This window comes from Peromyscus eremicus, chromosome 2, assembly GCF_949786415.1.
Source record: "Peromyscus eremicus chromosome 2, PerEre_H2_v1, whole genome shotgun sequence".
Taxonomy (NCBI): Eukaryota; Metazoa; Chordata; class Mammalia; order Rodentia; family Cricetidae; genus Peromyscus; species Peromyscus eremicus.
This window is the reverse complement of record NC_081417.1, coordinates 142,726,596-142,747,329: the sequence shown is the minus strand read 5'-3', so window position 1 is coordinate 142,747,329 and position 20,734 is coordinate 142,726,596. Positions and strand designations below refer to the sequence as shown.

Here is a 20,734-nt window from a genome sequence, read left to right as displayed (position 1 = left end):
CCAGACACTCCGCTTACGCAAGCGCGCCATCTGGTGGAAATGTGGGGACTCACGGGGACGTGAGGTGGGAAGGCCCACTTTCCCCACATACCTGTCTCGGACCACATTGATGGTCTTTAGGCGAAGGGCTGAGGCGATCTGGATGACTGCTTGCCCCACTCCACTGTTGGACGCATTCTGGATGACAGAGTCCCCTGTGGAAGAGATCCAGGTCAAGCCCTGCAAACTGGAACAGGTTGAGGGCTCCCAGCCTGGGATCCTAGGGCAGATCTAGGACTGGGCAGTGGAGCCTTCACAGACCTTGAACTGTCTGTCACTCCCCGTTATCTCCACACTCCCACATTCTACCACACCCAAAATGCTTCTCAAGACTTGGCCACTCTGTCCATGTTTCAGACCCTGCTGTGTGACTGACTTGATCATCTTCCCAGGGATTTTGTTTTGTTTTTTGGTTGTTGTTTTGTTTCTCTGTGTAGCCCTGGCTGTTCTGGATCTCGCTCTGTAGACCAGGCTGGCCTTGAACTCAGAGGCCCACCTGCCTCTGCCTCCCAAGTGCTGGGATTAAAGGCGTGTACCACCACCACCCGGCCTCTTCCTAATTTTTGTCCTCTGTTCTCTGCTTGCGCCATTTATTTTTAAGTTGCATTTCTTTGCATGTGCATGCACATGTGCATGTGTAGGTTGGAGAACAGCTTGCAGGTGCACAGGTGTTTTTCTACATGTAGGTTCAGGGGGCAAACTCAAGTTGTCGGTCTCAGTGGCAAGCATCTTTGCTGAGTCATCTCACTGGCCCATGCTGAGGTCATGTCTCTGGTTTGCAATGGTTTTCTGGTTCTTTTTAAGTTCAGCTCGACTGTGGCTTCCTTCATGAAGCCCTCCCGGGTTCCTTCCAGTATTCTCCTAAAGGACTTTTTGGTATCTCGTCAATTCTGGGGCTGTAACTGTGTTCTATATACCGCTGTACCTAGGTCCCTATCTATCAATCACCTGCAGTCCTGGGGGAGGCCTATACCTTATTCCCCTCTGTATTATTTAGTAAAGGTGCACTTGAAATGGATGAGAGCCACATTAGAGAAACGGGAAGCTCCAGGGCCCTACAGAATATTTGCTTTTGCTTTGTGTTGCTAGGGATGGAATCTATGGCCTTGAGCATGCCGGGCAAGTACTCCACCACTGAGCTACACCCTCACTGTACAGAATGACTGTGGTCCAAGCCCAGGCTTAGTTTTGCAGTTCACCAGTGGGAGAGGCAGCGTGGTGCACTAGGGAAGCATGGGCTCTGTAACACAATGGAGTTGGGTGTGCATCCTGCTTCAAGGAATGAATGTAACTTTAACGACTGTAACTAAACAGACAGGCCATATCATGTCCTCTTCAAACTTCAGTTTGTCTTCCCTAGAAAACAGGAGGCCTGAGAGCGCCTATCAGAGCATCTGTGACTGAAGCCAAATGAGCAGGAAGATGCTCTGCCGACTGGGAGACGCTACCTGGTTTTGAGAGTCAGCGAGAGTCAGTGCAGAATGGTATGGCCAGTGGCAGACGCCGGGGTCGAGGGGCACATCCTCAAGCAGCTGTGCAGGCTGCCGGCAGCACTGATCTGTTTCAGTCGGAGCTGAGGAGCACGGGAGCACAGAACAAAGAGAGCGAAGGCAAATGCTGGGCGGCCACGCTCTGCTCTCCATTATCTGCGGTCATTTTTGCATATGTTCTAGTGAACAGTGTGACATTTATTCTTACTTTGGGTCAGGTCATGAATTTGTTTGGCCTCAGCAGCCCTGAGGCAGCAAAATAGAGATGTGGGCTGCAGGCACTTATAGTGGGTGGCATCAGAATGCTTGGCTCTGTCCAGCACAGGGCTGCCCTAATCAGGGGTGACCTCGGCCACGGCATGAGCTGAGGCACCCAGTGTCGGCTTTACCAGGACTCTAAAGTCCCTCATCACACCTGGCTTTCTCCACTAAAGACACCCCCCCCCCCACACACACCCCACCCCCCCACCGATCATATCTGACTGCCCTAGTCAGTGGCTAGCTAATTTTATCATAGCCCAACAGCTCTTGGCCTCAGTTTCCTTCCTGGTACGAGAGGAGAAGGGTAGGTGATTTCCACAGCCCTGCTGGGCTCCCAGCTGTGCAGGCTGCAGAGACAGAGAGAGCCTTTACCCAGTGGGGAAGGACACAGAGGAGTGGTAGAGTAGTCGCTTGGCATGTTCCAGGCCCCAGATTCTAGTCCTAGGACTGGAAACAAAACCCCCAAAGCAACAAAACCAAACTGGCCCGTCTTCTGTCTTTTGGGGGTTAATCCTGCAGTGTGTCTTACGAGGATCCACAGGGGACTACGGGATCACGGCAGTAACTGGCCTGGACGGGCCTGCCTCTGTCCTGTCAAACTGTCCCATTTCCCTTAATCCTGCTTCTAGGGACGACTTCCCAGATCAACTGTCTGCCCCAAACCCTGCCTGGTTTCTGCTTTCAGAGGAACTCAGTGACAATTCTGGCTGTTTACTTGCTCAGTGACTTCATATAACAGCTCACCTCTCCGATCATCATTCCCTCAGTGATAAAGGAAGACTTAACATCACACTATAGTGACCCACGAGTCTCTGGCACCCTTTACTCTCCGTCTTATGGGTGAGCAGTGATGTGAGTGGTGAGCTCACACAGCTGGTGGAGGGGACGCCTGGGTTCGGACCCTGGTTGTCTGCCTGGGGTGGAGGGGACGCTTGAGTTCGGACCCTGGTTGTCTGCCTGGGGTGGAGGGGACACCTGGGTTCGGACCCTGGTTGTCTGCCTGGGGTCGGGGGGACGCCTGGGTTCGGACCCTGGTTGTCTGCCTGGGGCTCGAGTTCCTAGTCCCTTCACAGGAACCCTTCCGCACCGCTCTGCCGCTGAGATGCACCCCACAGGGTGGTGCCTGCAGAGGCGCTCATGCGCGTGGAAGTGCTAGGAAGTGCTGAGCAGAGTTCAGCTGAGCAGAGTTCAGCATTTTATTGAAAACAGTCACACTGTCTGCCTCCCTTGGCTTTGTGTCCCCAAAGCCTACCATAGCTCAACACATTTTTGCTGGGTGACAGCATTCCAGCCCCAGCTCTGTGACCAGCACTTCTCACAGTGTGTCCTCTGAATGTTTTCTAGGAACCCATGGAACGTCTTTTTACTTAAAGCAGTAGACTTGGTCAGGTTAGAGCTTGTCACTGCCCCTAGGGACTCTCCCTCTGCCACGTGGGCCAGCGAGTTCCCAAGTCCTTTGGGCCAGGATTTAGGTTGCATCCCAGTGGGGAGACCCGGGCTTGCTTCAACTTATAGGTGCCTACCTGGCTGGAGCCGTTCGAAGTCCAGCAGCATCCTGTAGGCTGTGCAGGGGTTGACACTGAGGGTGGCAGCACTCTGGAGTGGGATGTCCTTAGGGATGCCGATCAGCTCTTCCTCACTGAACACGGCCTCAGTCCGCCAGGTTCCTGCGGCAGGATGAGGCAGGACTGTGAGGGAGGAGCCTTTACACACACCACCCAGGCCACCCTCCGTGGTATAAGGGCATCGAGGGTAGAATATTCCGAGTAACACAAAAAGCTGCTGGTGTTCGAGCAGAAGTTACCTGCACAGCAATGTAAAATAATAAAGCCAGTTTAAGTTAGGCTTCGTAAGTCACAGCCCAAAGAGACCTGATAGAGGGTGTGGGGGACACGGGAGACCAGACTCCACTGGGCTCTCCCTCCTTTTGTGTTCAAGTCTGAGCAAATCTTTCTTCCCAAGCTTCAGCTCCTCATACACTGGTCTGGGTAGATATTGTCTGCCATCCTACTGGGCAAGGCCTTAGGGAATTGGGGGAGGTAAACTAAAAAAAAAAAAAAAGGTCAACCCAAGATTCAAACACTAAATTTCCATATGTAATCTTCAACTGCTTGTCATTACTTTGAAAAATGAACAAAGCAGATTGGGGCCTCCAACTGGTTCTAAAACTAAAGAGTAAATAATGACAGTAAGCGCAGTTAGGTGTCCGTTCCTGGCCAAAAGTTAGGGGGAGAAAAAGCTCAATGGTAAACCTGAGGTAGTCAATTCAGTTAGCTATCTGCTCTCTCCAACATCTACTGTTTGGGGCCACACAGAACAGCCTTTCACCGCCCTAAAGTTAAGAGCCAACAGAGACAAGGACTAGAAAGATGGCTCCGTGGCTGAAAGCACTGGTGTTCTTCAAGATGACCTGGGTTCAATTCCCAGCACAGACTGGATGGCTCACAACTCCAGTTCCAGGGGATCAGATGCCCTCTTCTGGCCTCCAAGGGCATTGCATGCTTTTGGCACACATAAAATACCCACACACACTAAATAAAACTTTAAAAATCTTTTAAAAGGCATGGTGTGGTGGCACACACCTTTAATCTCAGCACTTGGGAGCTAGAGGCAGGTGGATTCAATCTGAGGCCAGCTTGGTCTACCCTGTCTCAGAAAAAAAAAAAAAAAAAGCCAACAGAAACAAAATGTGGGTTAATTATTTCTTCAGCTTGCCCGAGAAAACAGAGCTGTTTTCACGCCCCAAGCTCATGTCATCCTGGGCAGAAAGCACTTCTCCCATGGACCTTAATAAAGGGCTCAGCACACAAAGCTGAGAGGTGCCGATTCTGTCTTCTCCGGTGTGCTGGGCCCACTCTCTTCTACCTCCACTTTATTAGAGCTCGCTTGTCCTTTCCTCTGGTCTCTATTTCATCCTCTGGGGGAGGTGTCCCTAACCTGAGGCCACCTCACCCGTCTCGGGGAACACTACCCTCTTGTGGCTCCCATGAAGATCCATTAGGAAATGGCTGTGCCTTGAAAACGTAAGGACTGAAAAGCAGAACACTCTAATGGCACTTTTCCGTACATAAATGAAATGCCAGCCTCAGCTCGGCTCTGCAGGGCCTTCCCCCATGTGGCCCCACTCCACCTCTGGAGCCGCCTTCTCATTATGTAACCTCTCCCACAGGCAAGTCCTCGGCTGGGGCTACACTGGATTTTCCATTTCCCAAACTCACTCTGATGTCTGCTGAGTTTACTCCTTCCACAGGAAATGCCTTTCAGCTCATCTCTACTCGACAACTTCTTCCACCCCCAACCTGTTCTAACAGACTTTCTTCCACACTTTTGTTTGAATTTTCCTCACACACATGCACGCAGAGCAGCCTTCTGCTTCCTGTTGCCTTGGGGTACTCTCTTTATTGAGGTACTGCCTTCCGGACACTTTAGTCAGATCTGAGCCTTCTGGAAGGCAGGGCCAGCCATAGCTGTAACCTACATCACACCCTACAGCACTGACTCAAGGATGTAAGGAGTGAGGTACTCACAGCTCCACCCAACATGGAGCCAAGGAGACGTGCACACAGGCATGTCTCTCCAGAGCACAGCAAACAGGAGTCTGCTCTCTTGGCTCAACTCCATGCTCCTGGAGGCAGGCCTATGAACTTAACGATGAACCCTGCACTGCCTCATTACACCCAGCCAGTGGGTGTGCATCTCCAGAGGAGATGAGTCAGGATCTGGAAGAAAGAGATGGCTGCTCACACCTGGGGACACTCACCTAAACCGGGATTTGCTGGGATCACCCAATCTCCCGGCTTCAGTCCAGACACACTGCTGCCCACTGCCACCACCTGTCCAACGCCTTCGTTCCCTCCAACAGCAGGCAGCTTGGGAAGGAGGCCGTAGTTCCCTGGGAGAGAAGAATCCAGAGGGTCAGTGTGGTTTGAACAAAAGCGTCACCCACAGACTCATGTATTTGGACACTTGGTCCTGAGCTGGTGGCACCGCTATGGGGAGGTCTGGTTCTGCTGAGGAAGTATGTCACAGAGGGTGGGATCAGTCTTCAAAGCCATGTGCCAAATCTAGTGCTTGCTTTATGTTTTGGGTTTAAGATGTGAGTCCTCAGCTTCCTGTTCCCACCACCATGCCTGCTGCCTGTGCCCTGCTGTTACAGACTCTAACCCTCCAGAACCGTATGCCCAAACAAACCAAGGTACCTTGGTTATGGTGTTTTATCATGGTAATACAGTCACGCTGCCAGGTTGGCTGAGACTCTGGAGGGCCTAGACTTTGGGGTCAGTCACATCCGAGCCCCCCAGGGCCCTGCACTCACCAGCTGTGCACCTAACCAAACTCTGGCCTTCTGCTTCCTTGTCTTTGCAGGGAGCTAATACTCTCTAGGTACACAGTTAACACAAGGGTAAGCTCAAGTAAGAAAGGAATCCAGAATGTCACAGGCTCTTTAGAGGGGTGGGTCTACCACAACGGCAAGCCTCCCAACTCACAGAGCCTCATGCTCAGAGGTTAGCCAGAGAGAGCCGATACTGTGTGCAGACAGCTCCTCTAAGGGACAGCCACTGCTAATCCTGAGACTTGCATACCCTACCTGAGGAGCAGTGGGAAGGAGGCAGCTGCTGACTCAATTAACATAAGCTCCAGAGACCAAGGTTACCTTGGATCATATTTATGTCAGCTGGATTGATAGGGGCTGCCAGCATCCTCACGTGGACGTCAGATCCTTCCACGGCAGTGAGCTCCAGGTTCTTCAGTCTAAGCACAAAGCCACAGAAAAACATTGTCACCAGCCAAGACTAAGTGTCTTCTGTTCAAACTGCCTCCCCAAAGTAGGTCGGCAACATATCTCAATTGCCACGTGTGCCCAGGAATCTGGTTCTGATGGAAAAGAGGTGCTTCGGGGATCAGCACAGAGTGTGGGCTCACATCACCTGCAGTGGATCAATTCTTGGTGGCCTCTTAGCGCCACTGCTCAGCTGGGGACAGAAACATTAGTGAGTCTCTGCTGGCCTGGCCTTAGGTTCCCCTGAGCCTGCTTGGTTCTAAGAATCATGCAGCACACTCATTGTTAATACAGCCACTGCTGATGCGTGAACCAGCATCATGTGGTGAGGGTACCCCAAGTTGTTCTTCCAAACAGGCACATCTGGGAAACTCTGGGTCAGACCTGTCCTCTACCCGTGTGTTGTTTTGTTGGCTCCAACACACATAGGCAGAGGTGACATTTCCTTTAGTGCAGAAAGTGAGGTGATAGAGCATCCCTGTATCTGTGAAGTCTCTGCTGCCGTGACTCACACCCCAGGGAGATGGCCCTTCTGGGCTGGGATCCTAGAAAGGATGCTGGGGTGAAGACCATGGTGCCAAGCTCTGCCACAAGGTGACTGGGCACCACAAGCAAATTTCTTCTCTGTGCTAGGCTTTGCGATGAAGGTTTAAACTGTATATATCCCCTCTCACAGCTTTCAAGGTTTTCTGTTCAAGCATGAGGACCTGATTTCAGCTCTCACAGAAAAGGTAGGCACGGTAGCCCAAAGCAGATCCTGGGGCTGCTCGCCATCAGTTCGTCTAGTGAAAATGTGAGCGCCAAGTTCAGTGAGGGGCCTCGTCTCAAAGATGAAGGAACAACCGAGGAAGACGCCCCAATGTCAACCACTGGCTTCTACACATGCCAGCCTGGGTTAGCTCACCCACACACATGGAGACCCCATACATGCCAGAGGGCTTGGAGGGAGCTTTTGTTATAAAGTTTTCTGGATGGGTATGGTGGTATACCCCTATTCCAGCCCTTGGGAGGCTGAGGCAAGAGAATGGTGAGTTCAAGGCCAGCCTGGACTACATAGTGAGACCTTGTCTCAAAAAAATAGAAGTGGTTTTTATTCTAAAATTTTGCTTTGTTTTTTTCGAGACAGTTTCTCTGTGTAGCCCTGGCTGTCCTGGAACTCGCTCTGTAGATCTGCCTACCTCTGCCTCCCGATTGCTGGGATTAAAGGCATGCACCACTACCACCCGGCCTTATTCTAAAATTTTTTTTTTTTTTTTTGGTTTTTCGAGGCAGAGTTTCTCTGTGTAGCTTTGCGCCTTTCCTGGGACTCACTTGGTAGCCCAGGCTGGCCTCGAACTCACAGAGATCCGCCTGCCTCTGCCTCCCGAGTGCTGGGATTAAAGGCGTGCGCCACTACCGCCCCTTATTCTAAAATTTTTAATGTGTATGAGTGTATGTATGTGTAGCACATGTGTGCCTGCCTATGGAGCCAGAAGAGGGCGCTGGTTCCTCTCAAACTAGTTACAGACTTGCAAGTCACCATGTGGGTCTTCTGCAAGAGCAAGCCGTGCTCTTGCCTGCTGAGTCAGATTGCCAGGCCCAGGCTGAATGTTCTTTATTGTTTTCTTCTTAAAACTGTGTGTACGTTTGTCTGCGCACCTCCGCACAGGTGACTGCAGAAGCCTGAGGTGTTAGATCCCCTGGAGCTCGAGCTACAGACAGGTGTGCGCTGCTGGACGCAAACCTGGGTCCTGTGAGAGTGAGTGCAGTCAGTACTTAGCTGCAGAGCCATCACCTCTGCAGAGGCCATGGAGGAGTGCTTCCTGGCTTGCTCGGCTTTCTTTTTTAAATCTTTTTTTAAAAATTTTATAATTTAATTTAATTTTACATATCAGCCATGGATTCTCTTGTTCTCCCCCCCCGCCCCCCCTCTTTTTAAAATCTTTTTTTAAAAAATATTTATTTATGCCGGGTGGCAGTGGCACATTCCTTTTTTTATTTTTATTTTTTTATTTTTTTGTTTTTGTTTTTCGAGACAGGGTTTCTCTGTGTAGCTTTGCGCCTCTCCTGGAACTCACTTGGTAGCCCAGGCTGGCCTCGAACTCACAGAGATCCGCCTGGCTCTGCCTCCCGAGTGCTGGGATTAAAGGCGTGCGCCACTACCGCCCGGCTACATTTCTTTTTTAAAAAATATTCTTTTTTAAAAAAAAAAAAGATTTATTTATTTATTATGTAAACAGTGTTCTGTCTGCATATATCCCTGCAGGCCAGAAGAGGGCACCAGATCTCATTACAGATGGTTGTGAGTCACCATGTGGTTGCTGGGAATTGAACTCTGGACCTTTGGAAGAACAAGCAGTGCTCTTAACCTCTGAGCCATCTCTCCAGCCCTCTTTTTTAAATCTTATTCAAGATTTATTATTATTTTTTAATGTGCATTGGCATCTCTCCTGCCTGTGTGTCTTTGAGAGGGTGTCACATGCCCTGGAACTGCAGTTATAGACAGCTGTGAGCACCATGTGGGTGCTGGGAACAGAATCCGGGTCCTTTGGAAGAGCAGTCAGTTCTCTTAACCACTGAGCCATCTCTCTAGCCCATCAGCTTGCTTTCTTAGAGCACCCAGAACCACCACCCATAATGTGCTGGGCCCTCCCACATTGATCACTAATTAAGAAAATGTTCTACAGGCCTGACTGTCTATAGCTTGAGCTTCTGGAAGCAATTTCTCCACTGAGGTTATGGCCTCTCAGACGACTATAATTTGTGTCAACTTGACCCTAACTAGCCAGTACACCTGCTGACTAGACAGCACTGATCACTGCGTTACACCAGTGAATCCCCATAACTGTTCAATGACTGCAGATGCCTTTGCTTTCCCGAAACTCAATGCTTCAGGCCTGCAATACTTCTCGGCCCAAACAGATCTACAAAGGCTAATTTTCCTCAGTTTTACTTAGTAGAAACATATATAACTGCCAGTCAGAGGCTCCCAGCATGGTGCCCCAGCTACCCCTCCACACTCACTCACACACACTCACACACACACACACACACACACACACACACACACACACCAAGCTGAGGTAGTCCACCCACTTCCTACAGAAATCTTATTTTCTTAATTAGATCCGGCATGATCTTGGGCTAAAAGTATGATTTTTCAAGTAAAGTTTTATACTAATAGTAACAACAGAGGCAGGTTCTCCTGAGCTTCTCTCTACTAGGCTCTGTGCTGAGAGCTTTAAGATGTAACGCTTCTGTGAGGGATGGATAAACAGTCCATGTCTAGTAGGAACACAGCTCCTTGAGATTATGAAGTGTAAAGTGACTAGTTCAAGCTGACACTGATGTACACGGCTGTACACCAACACCCAGAACTGAGTTTGGTGATCCTGACAGCCTACAAGAACCTCTGAGAATCTGGGGAACACAAGCAAGCTACAAACCCGTGGACTGTTATGATCCCATAAAGGAAAACCAGGTCTCACCATGATTAAGAATCAGCTGGGGGGGCTGGAGAGATGGCTCAGAGGTTAAGAGCACTGACTGCTCTTCCAGAGGTCCTGAGTTCAATTCCCAGCAACCACATGGTGGCTCACAACCATCTGTAATGAGATCTGGTGCCCTCTTCTGGTCATACATGCTGTATACAAAGTAAATAAAAAAAAAAGTATCAGCTGGGGATGGCGGCACATACCTTTAATCCTAGCATTTGGGAGACATAGCCAGGAGGATCTCTGAGTTCAAGGCCAGCCTGGTCTACAGAGTGAGTTCCAGGACAGCCAGGACTGTTACAGAGAAACCCTGTCTTGAAAACCACAACAAAAAGAATCAGCTAAGAAACTCAACTAATAAACTCTCCACAGAAAATGGTTAACTAGGAAGAATGGGAGACCAGGGATAGGGACAGAAGAAAAGGCTTTGAAAAAGGAAGGTAGGACCAAGGAGGAGGGAGGGGTCCTCCCTACAATAACAACTGCTACTTACTGAGTGTTCACCAGCAGGCTCCCTGCCAAGTGCATTAGAGGCCGGCTTCCACCCTCGTCAATAGCCTGCAGACTATTGTTCAGCCTTTGTAGCCAGGAACAAAGGCACAGAAGAGGTAAATAACTTGCTCAGGGCTGCTGACAGTGGTCGGTGGTTGATCTGATCTTAACGTGGCAGGCAGATGTTAACAGAAGCCACCCGGTAAGCGCTGGACTCCAAGCCAAGCAGCATGCAGTGAAATGCGCCCTGGCCTGACCTGGCCTGGAGGCTGACTCTGCTGCTCCAGTCTGAGGGGAAGGAAGGGAGGCAGTGCCACGGCCTCCCCTAGACCTCTCAGGGAGTCCATCAGTGGTATTTCTCTGGGACTGTGTATTAGGTCTGCATCCCAAAGAAAAAGCCAGCCCTGAGCAAATCGGTTTTTGGACTAGCTGCCGATTCGTGTTATCTACTGCTTCTCCTGCATTCTGACAGACAGACAATCAGACCTTTCCTGTAAGAAGACAAAGCCCAGGAGCTCCAGCTGCCTAGACACAGCTTTTCTCTTTTTCTGCACATTTTTTTCTGCACACTCCTCCTTCAGCCAAGAATTTCATTTCCACAGCTTCTCTGTGAAATACAAATTCAACTCACCCTTCAAGACCCAGCTCAAATTTTACCTCCCCTAAAATATCTGCTGACCCTCTTCCTGGAAATGGCAGTGGTCACTTTCTTAGCTCTCTGTTCCATAGCAGAGGTGACCACGCCACTTCAGATCATCTTATGGGAGGTTAATGTGTCTTAGCTTATGAAGTCTTCCCATGAGTGGTTTTTAATCCATCAAGACATAGGTTCTGATCTCTTCTGGAGTTCTTGGGGTCTGATGTCCTCTGGAGTTCAGAATCATGAGTTATCTGCACCCCCAGGGGCTGGGCAGCCCCTTGTGGCCAGATGCTCCTGAAGCAAGAGGTGTGGGTATTCACACCAGATGAACAGACAGTGGCAAGCTGGTTTCCCTCCAAACGGTCAGTTTTCAGAGCTTCCTGCAACTGTGGAAAGGAGTTTGGGTCTGGATCCTTCAGACCTGAAGCCCAGAACCCTTTTTACTTATCACATGGAGGGAGGAAAGGAGGGAAGAGAAGAGAAGAGAAGAGAAGAGAAGAGAAGAGAAGAGAAGAGAAGAGAAGAGAAGGTGGGAGGGGGAGAGAGAGAGAGAGAGAGAGAGAGAGAGAGAGAGAGAGAGAGAGAGAGAGAGAGAGAGAGGGGCTTAGTTTCTACCTAGTGATTAACAAGTATCTAGGACCAAACTGTCATCTCCAGTGAGAGACTATGGCATAAAAGTGCCAGTCACCTCAGTCACCTGGGTTGGAGAGATGGCTCAGCAGTTAAGAGCACCGGATGTTCTTCTAGAGGACCCAGGTTCAATTCCCAGCACCCACATGGCCCTGACAACTGTCTGTAACTCCAGATCCAGGGGGATCTGATAACCCCATGCCAATGCACATAAAATATAATAATTTTTTTTAAAAAAAGAGTGCCAGCCACTTAGGAAGTCAAGGGAAGGAAAAGTCTGTGATGATTCCCAGACTTAGTCTGGATTCCTGGCTAGGCAAATGGAGAGGAAGGATGAGGGAGCTCACAGTGGGCACAAAGGTGTTGTATTTGAAGTCTGACGCAGGCAACTTGCAGGATGGACAGCAGATGATGCTCTGGCTAGACATAAAGAGCTACCAGCCCAGTGTGTGTGGAGGAGTCTGTGGATTAAAACTGAACTCTGGCCACCAGGCTGGACAACAAAAGTCTCTCAAGCTCATCAATCCGCACCTACAGGTTGCTTGGTCTTCCCAATGCTTATGCTTCTGGCATCATCATGCTGATTTAAAAAAGGGAGAAAGCTGAGAAATGAAGTTAACTGGCTTTAAAAAAGGAAAAAGAAAAACAAAACAAAACAAAAAAACCCAAAGTAGCAAGTCTGTTCTTAAGCCAGACTCCAACCTCAGGCTGAGCACTGCCTACATCTGGTCTCATGTTGGAGGGACTCTCCTAGGAGCCATTAGCCTTCCCTGGGATTCAGTGCATGTGAGAAACACTGCCTGCTAATCCCCTAAGAGTCTGCATGTTGGCACCATAAAGGCTCTGAGAAGTCCTGCCGTAGAGGACCCCAGCTGGCTTGGACCAGCTACCCTGACTGGAGCATGACTTTCACAGACCAGCCTACCTCCAGAGAGCAGGCGGTCATTGGCTACACACGGTTCCTTGTTCCATTTGGCTCCTGGGAAGTCCAGCTGAGATTCAGAGAAGGGCAGAACGGTGGGTAGGGGCAGGCAGAACAGAAATTAGAGTCTGGGAAGTGGAAACTGCACACACCAGTGGGGGGTGGTGGAGGCAGGCCTGATACTTGCTACCCGCCTGGGGTGAGCCGTGTTGGTCCAGCTGCATCTCATCAGGGAGACCAGCCCCAGCCTGCCCCCACGGAATGCCATCAATACCACAGACACGGCTGTTCCTGCAGACAGCTCTAACAGCGTCGTCAAGGATACCGCTGCTGAGACAAGAAGGAATAGAGGGCTGGGCCTGAATTCCAGGAGCTGGCCCTCCAGTGCAATGATGGCAATTCTTGTCCTGTTTCTGGTTTTTTAAGTGTACCAAAGGGAATGATGGCTGTGTTGCAGAGCTCAAATGAGGCACCCAAACACAACCTGGCTGGATTGCAAGTCACCGCCCCAGTACTGTTCATATCTTTCCCCTGTGAGTCTGATGATGGCGCCAGGCAACTCCGAGGGCTGCCACTGTCTCAACTGACAGATCCCAGGCTGGATAAGGTCACAATGGCTCCTTTGAGGCCGAGGCTGTACACCTGTGATACCATATGAAGTACAAGGGAAACAAAAGCAGGCAGAAGAAAGAGCCTTTTGAGACAGGGAAAGAGTGCACAGTCCCCTGGGGCTGGCTCAGTTCTATCTGCGGGGTAAGGTAGACACCAGCCAGCAGCGCTGAACACTCCTTCCTGCCTTCCATGTTTAATTAGCCACCATTGTCCTTATCTTTCATCTTTCACTCCATCACTGCAAATAATTTCAGGCAGACCCGACCGAGAGCGTGTGTCACCAACCAGCAACTTCCCATCTGCTCAGCACGTGAGCCAGGAATGTGTGCCTCATACAGCACCGGGCAAAGGGAACGGACACCTCATGTGGCTTTCCTCAGGTCTGTATGTGGTCCTCATGATCAACACACTGCCTTCTGTGACTCAGTGGAGTGCCTGGGGTGCTGGGATTTTACTAATTAACAAGCAGGACACATGTCCCAAGTGGGAAGGAGATGGTTCCTCAGCTCCTGGCTTGTGACCCCTAGGAGGGACTATGAGTGGCCTCAGCTGGTGGAGATCTAAAGGAGTCCTGGACTCTTAGGGACCAGAGCTCTCCTCTATCACTCGCCAGCCTTGTTGGGCCTCTTCTGGCTTTCCCGCCCCAAGGTGATCCTGCCAACCTTCCACTTGGGACTCATCTTTTGGTCCGCCAAGCACAATTCCCTCTACTCCGACCTTCTTTGTGTGTGTAGGCCTCACTATATTGCCCAGCCTAACCTTTAACTCCTGGGCTCAAGCAAGTCTCCTGCCTCCGCATCCCAAGTAGCTGGAGCATGTAGTCCAGCGGCTGCTTGACTTCCATAGAACTGTCAGGATGACTAGAAAAATAAAGTTGGTCCTCAGTTTCAATGGCTGCAGTGCTGTGCCGAGAGGGATCTGCTATAGTTCAGCCCATAAACGTTTCTGTGTTAGAGGTCTGGCGGCCGGGGCACTGTGAGTAAGAGATGGAACCCAGGGGTAGGTCTTCAGGTCATTGGCGTACCTAGTTTTTCCTCACTGGCTCATGTAAAGGTGCATGGTTTTTGTGCATGCCCCTATCCAGAAACAAGGCACGACTCGTAGACTCCAATCTCCAAATGTAGTCTAAGCATTTTCTAAGCAGTCTCATGCATGTGTAGAGACAGAAAGCTCCTTAACACAAGGTCTCATCCTGCCTCAGTGGGAAAGAGTGCTGTTTGGGGAGAATGGGCTCTAAAGGCCTGTAGACTTAGGTACACACAAGAGGGAGCTGTGAGCATCTGTTATTGACCCAGGAGCTGGGGGAGAGCATGGATATCACCACTGCTGACTTGGCCACGTGATTTCTACACTTCAATGATCAGTGGCAGAGGAAGGATTGGAAAGTGGACCACTGCTCTTGTACTGATGCTGCATGTGGTCCCAACAAAACCTCTCAAGCTGGTATGATTTTGTAATCTTTTCATCTGCTTCTAAAACAAGGGCCCCTCCGAACTCACCCTGAGTGGGAAAGTCCAGGGAGCATTTGATAGGACAGACAGGAATGTGACTTGAAGCTGCAGAGTGACAGCATCTCTCAGAGGCTCAGGATGGAGGGAAAACTTCTAACCGACTGTGGGATTCAATGTGCTTGCCACATTTCACCTCTGAGGCAACTAGGAGGAAACCAGGACAGCGGGGCATGGCATGAACTCCACAGTGTAGTGTGAGTGTGAATCCCACAACCTCAGCTTAATCTCCTCTGGGTCAGTTACTACACAGATCTCTCCCAGGCAGCATTAGGTATCCAAGCCCTCAGAGCTTCTGTACCTGAAGCTTCTTGCTTAGGACATTCCTCTCATATGGCATTACCCCATCTCCCATGGGGCTTAGACTTCTTGCTAGTCTGACTCCCCAAGGGCAAGAGAAGGGGATTAGGCACCCCTCTTCTGGGTACTTATTACATTCTGAACATATCATAGCACCTGCCCCACTGGGCTATAGTGGCCCGACTCCTGGACTAGCCTGGGCTTTCCTGGGGAGCAAAGGTATAAATCACTGGTCTCGATGAACAACACTATGTCCACTTCCTTCATCTTTGACTATGAAAAAGTCCTCAACAGAGCACCAAACCAAAATGTCAATTAAAAAAATACTATAAAAAATACTATAATTCCAGTTTAAAAATTAAGTTACAGCTGGGCGGTGGAGGCAGAGGCAGGTGGATCTCTGTGAGTTTGAGGCCAGCCTAGACTACAGAGTGAGTTCCAGGAAAGGCACAAAGCTATACAGAGAAACCCTGTCTCGAAAAAACAAAACAAAGCAAAACAAACAAAGTTACCTGCAGAGTTTTAGTTTTAAACACTGACATCAAGTGTAGAAAGAACTCAGACTATAAAGCACCCTATGATGAGAATGTAGTACCAACATAACCCGGGCCCCCTATATTCCATCTGTCCTAAATCAGAAAGGGCATTGGAACCAAAGGTGTCCCAGCGTGGGTTCATCCTGCAGCCGGCAGGTGAGAAGCCACTTAGGGTGCTGGGGGTTTCTTTTGGTGTTTTGAGACTGCATCTCATGTTGCCCAGGCTAGTTTCAAACTACGTAGCCAAGAATGGCTTCAAACTCTTGATGCTCCTGCCTCTACTTCGAGTGCTGAGGTTACAGGTGTGGGCAATCACACAAGCTAGATGCAGGAACAGGAGAGGAGGGCAAAGACTGGTACCCGCCTCATCCCGGGGCAGAACAGAAAACTCGGCCACTGAATGACCTGTAAGTTCACTTCCTCTTCTAAACTATCATAATCCTAATTTTACACTCCATCTCATCCTGAAAAGTCCTTCCAGATAATGGTAACTGCTTCTTTCAGCCTTTGTCTCCACTGGGGACTCCCATCCCCATGAAGCACTTTTTTTTTTTTTTTTTTTTTTTTTTTTGAGACAGGATTTCTCTGTGTAGCTTTGGTGCCTGTCCTGGATCTCGCTCTGTAGACCAGGCTGGACTCCAACTCACAGAGATCCGCCTGCCTCCGCCTCCGGAGTGCTGGGATTAAAGGTGTGCGCCACCACTGCCCAGCTTCATGAAGTACTTTTAAGCAGGAACATTCTTGTCTTTTGGGCATGAGCCTTTCGATCTTCTTGAGACTCAGTTTCCTTATCTGTTAAAGTGGGAAGAGTGAACCCAACTGGATGATGTTGATTTGTGATGCCTAGGACTGAACTCTGGGCCTTGTGCATGCGAGGCAAAGACACTACACTGAGCTACAGTATGGGTCAGTCCCATTTGAATACCACAGTCTATGCAGAAAACTTAGCTTGACACTTGCTACTTCATGGGTATACAATAAATGAGTTATTTCCACATCAGCAAAAATCTGAGGGGACCCTCTCTAGAGTGGGGGATGGGGAGGATAGCAGAGGAGGAAAGAAAAGGACACCACGGTTTCCAGAGCCTCTGTGGTACAGAATGGCTATGGCCACCTCTGAAATTTCCAGACTACTGTAAAATTCTGCATTCTGACTTCATACCTTTTCCTAGTGTCTTCCCAGCTCTGAGAGCACTGGGCCACAATATAAAACACACCTGTCTGGGAACTCTTGTTTGGATTTTGGGTAGTTTCATGACCCTACTAGTCACCTGATCCAGAGATGCCCAGTCATTGGGATGTGAAAAGAACACTTGATTCTTCCGTGGCTGTGGTCATGTAAACCGCACACAGGACTACAAAGGGAATTTTGGTCACGGGCCTCAGCCTCCACACAAACAAAGCTGCCTGAATCTGGGTCAGAAGGGAATGTCATTCCAGACCAGGGACAATTCCTACTGCCTGGTCATCTATCCACAGACATTGCTTCTCAACACTGGCTGGACAGCAGTCACCTGAAGGCCTGTGAAACTTAAAAAAACAAACACCCCAGTCCTATTAAGCACTTCAGAGGGGAGCCCAGAAATCACTTCCAAATGTAGCACAGGTGACTGACTGAGCTGTGAAGCCAAGGCTGAAGAGAATGCCGGTACAAGTGTCGTGTCTGAGCTCGGGGGACATGACAGAAGACAAAAGCAGCTATCTTTTTTTTCCTGGTGGCATCTGCCGACAGGTCTGTTCCAGCTCCCCTGGCTCTCTAACAGCACACAGCTGTTTAACCACGCAGGCCTTCCTCATCACCTTGGGAGAACTCAATAAAAGGTGCCCTTCTTAATGAAATGAGCTTCGGAGCTAACATGACAGGAGCAGCTGTGAGAGAGACACACAGACAAATGACAAGCCTTGGGAGCACTCCTTTTGGGTCCATTTCTGAAATGGAGTTCTGCTCAGAAAGGCTTTATCAGCTCACCGAAGCAAAAATCTTCAGGGAAATGTCTTCCCTGACATGGTTCATTGCCTCGGAGCAAAATGTAGCTTGGAGGCTGGTGTGATGGCTCAGCTGGCAGAGGCGCAAGTCACAGATATGACGACCCGGGTTCGATCACCAGGTCCCCAAAGATGGCAGACGAGAACTGACCTCTGAGAGCTGTCCTCTGATCTACACAAATATAAGATGTTTGCTCTTAGACAAGTTAGTCAGCCTCTCAGCCCTCATAATTTTTGCATCTGAATTACCAACAAATAATCTACACATAACCTGTCCGTCTAGGGAGCTGTGAAGGCTGCCTGGAGTAGGGCGCAAGTGAAAGCACCAAGCGGGAATTAGGGGCCTTGGAGGCAGCTCTTTGCCCTAACTGGGCTGAGCTGTGTGTCTGGCAAGTTCACGTGGTTCTCCGGGCCACCTCACAAACCCCACACACAGGGCTAACGAGCTAAGAATGAGCTAATGCCCTCCACCCAAGAGCACCTGCAGACTCCCCTGCGGTGCGTTTATAACTCCTCGATTCACAGCAAACACACAGTTGTAATGGTTTAAGTACAGGCTAGGTGCTTTGGCAGGCAGGAGCCTCAGAGAAACTCAAGGCCACAACTCATCTGACCACACCCACCTTTAGAGCAATTTCAAAGAACATCAACCAGTAATTCCAACTCCTTGAGAAGCTGAGGCAGGAGGGCCACAAGTTCCAGGCCAGCCTGGGCAATACAGGGACACCTTGTCTGAGGAGGGAGAGAACGGAAGAGGAGCAGGAGTCGTGGAGAACACCCTTGTAATCCCAGCCCTTGGGAGTTAGAGGCCAGCCTCTCTTTTAAAATAATGGGGTGGGAGCAGGCTTGGAGTTGCACACCTTTAACCCCAGCATTTGGGAGGCAGAGACAGGCTAGCCAGGGCTACAAAGAAAGATCCTGTCTCAAAAAACAAACAAATCAACAACAAAAGGAGTGCACCTCCAGCACCCCCCCCCCAAAAAAAAATTGAATTAGAAGCAGGTACCTTTGGTTCCAGTGCTGGGGGGTGGGAGTGGGCAGAGGAAGGAGGATCAGTATACATTCCCGGTCAGCCAAATCTACTCGGCAAGTTCCAGGCTAGCCAGGAATATACGGAGAAACTTTAAGAAGGGAAGAGAAAATAATAAGACACATGTTGGTAAACCCAAATTTTTGTCTTTTATTTATTATTAATTTTTTTTTGAGGCAGGGTTTCAATATGTAGTCCAGACTGGCCTCAAATTCACAATCTTCCTGCCTCAGCAAGTGCTGGGTTACAGGCACACCATCATGTGCAGTCTCTAAATTGTATTTGTTTTTTTAAAAATTTTATGTATTTTACTCTCTGTGTTTTGAGACAAAGGCTCATTATGTAGCCCATGCTGGTCTCAAACTTACAACCCTCTTCCCTCAGCATGCTGGGATTATAAAAACAACTCTCTCTATATAGCTCTGGCTGTCCTGGACTATGTAGACCAGGCTGGCCCTGAACTCAAGAGATCCACCTGCCTCTGCCTCTGGAGTGCTGGGATTAAAGACGGGGCCACCAAACCGAGTTTAAACAACTCTTAACTAGTCTAAGACGCATGCATGGTGTAGTGGAAGGAAACTCACATGAGAAAGGGGCCAGCGGTGAATTCAAGCCCCTATTCCAATCACTAATTAGCTGTATCACTTCGGACACGTCCTTCCACCTCTGTGAAATGGAAACAATAACCTACCACCTATTTAACTGAGAAATGAAGATCCAAATAGATGTAAAAGTATTCTGATAGCTTCCTCTGAAAAATATAAACAAAAGAGTAGAACTTAGGTAGGCTGTCAGACCATATTTTCACATTCCAATTCTCACTGGCTGGGTGACTTTGGGCAAGTAGGTTTAACTTTCTTATGCCTCAGTTTTCTCATCTGCCAAATGGGAACACATCCAAAAACTACCCTCCTCCCCGACGAACGGTGCCTTGACAAGCAATCGAAAGCATCCACTTAAGACAAAGGAGTGCCTGCCATCATCCTCGATCAATAACCGGTCAATCAACTTCGCCCTTCACTCCTGCACCTGTGCTTCGCGGGTCTCCCCCCGCCGGGAAGCACCGGAGACGAGTTAGCAAGCGCGCCTTGGGCTTCGGCGTCGGTCGGACGGCGGCGTCCGCTTCCTCGGACCCTGTCCTCTCCTCGCCGTCCGCCGCCCGCCTACAAACCCTCCAGGGACCCCAGCTCCTTGCCCGGCGTCGGCGCCGACTCTTACTGGATGACCTTGGCCGGATCCCCGTGGTTGCCATAGATCAGCGCCCGCACCTTGGACGGCTCCGAGGAAGCGGAGTAGGAGGAGGCGGTCCGGCCGCGGCGGCGCCAAGTCTCTAGGAGACCCGCATGCAGAGGCGCCGGGGCTCGCGCCCCTGTCAGTCGCCCGCAGACCAACATGCCACTTCCAGCGCTGGCAGAAGCCGGCGCGCTGGGTCACGTCATCCGCCCGCGACCGCAGGCCTGCGCCCCGCCCCGCCCGTGGCCACGCCCCCGCCCCTTAAAGGAGGCGCCACGCCACCCTCCTCTCCTCTCCACTCCTCCTTTGTAGTGTTCAGAGAAACGGCTCCCCGCCAGCCGTGGGGAACTCGATTAGGGTGGCATAGGAAAAGCAGGGACCTGGAGAAGAAGTTGTAGAGCCAACCAAAGCAGCCTTCCCAACGAACAGAGTCTGGGACTGACTTAAAGCTGCGAATACTGCTTGCAGTGTGGTGTTTCATTTGGGGGAAGTCATTTACATTCTGGCCTCAGTTTCCCCTTCCCACCCTCTATTGAACTGTCGCCGTGCCAGGCTCTTTAAGGTATCATTTCCTTTCATCTCCAATTCCCCAGAACAACACTGGACTTTATCATCATCATCACCATCACCACCACCACCACCATCATCATCATCATCATCATCATCATCATCATCGTTATTTTATTGAGATAGGATTTCTCTGTGTAGCCCTGGCTGTCCTGGAACTCTCGCTCTGTAAACCAGGCTGGCCTCGAACTCAGAGATTGGCCTGTCTCTGCCTCCTGAGTGCTGGGACTAAAGC

General features: G+C 50.1%; 1 protein-coding gene across 4 annotated transcripts in view; it reads right to left on the bottom strand.

Annotated features, from left to right (window-relative positions):
• Mecr (mitochondrial trans-2-enoyl-CoA reductase) overlaps positions 1-20,115 on the bottom strand; it is a 28,432-nt gene extending 8,317 nt beyond the window's left edge. For 2 of the 4 annotated variants that reach the window (XM_059255076.1, XM_059255077.1), the window contains exons 1-5: positions 19,918-20,115; positions 6,445-6,542; positions 5,551-5,682; positions 3,314-3,457; positions 92-194 (exon numbers count right to left, since the gene is read on the bottom strand). In XM_059255076.1, the coding sequence (XP_059111059.1) occupies positions 92-194; positions 3,314-3,457; positions 5,551-5,682; positions 6,445-6,542; positions 19,918-20,093 (653 nt within the window). In that variant the 5' untranslated portion in view covers positions 20,094-20,115. Of the gene's footprint in view, positions 1-91; positions 195-3,313; positions 3,458-5,550; positions 5,683-6,444; positions 6,543-19,283; positions 19,426-19,917 lie in introns of those variants that run through there. The other 2 variants (XM_059255078.1, XM_059255079.1) reach the window with 2 other exon arrangements.
• Positions 20,116-20,734: the final 619 nt, after the last annotated feature.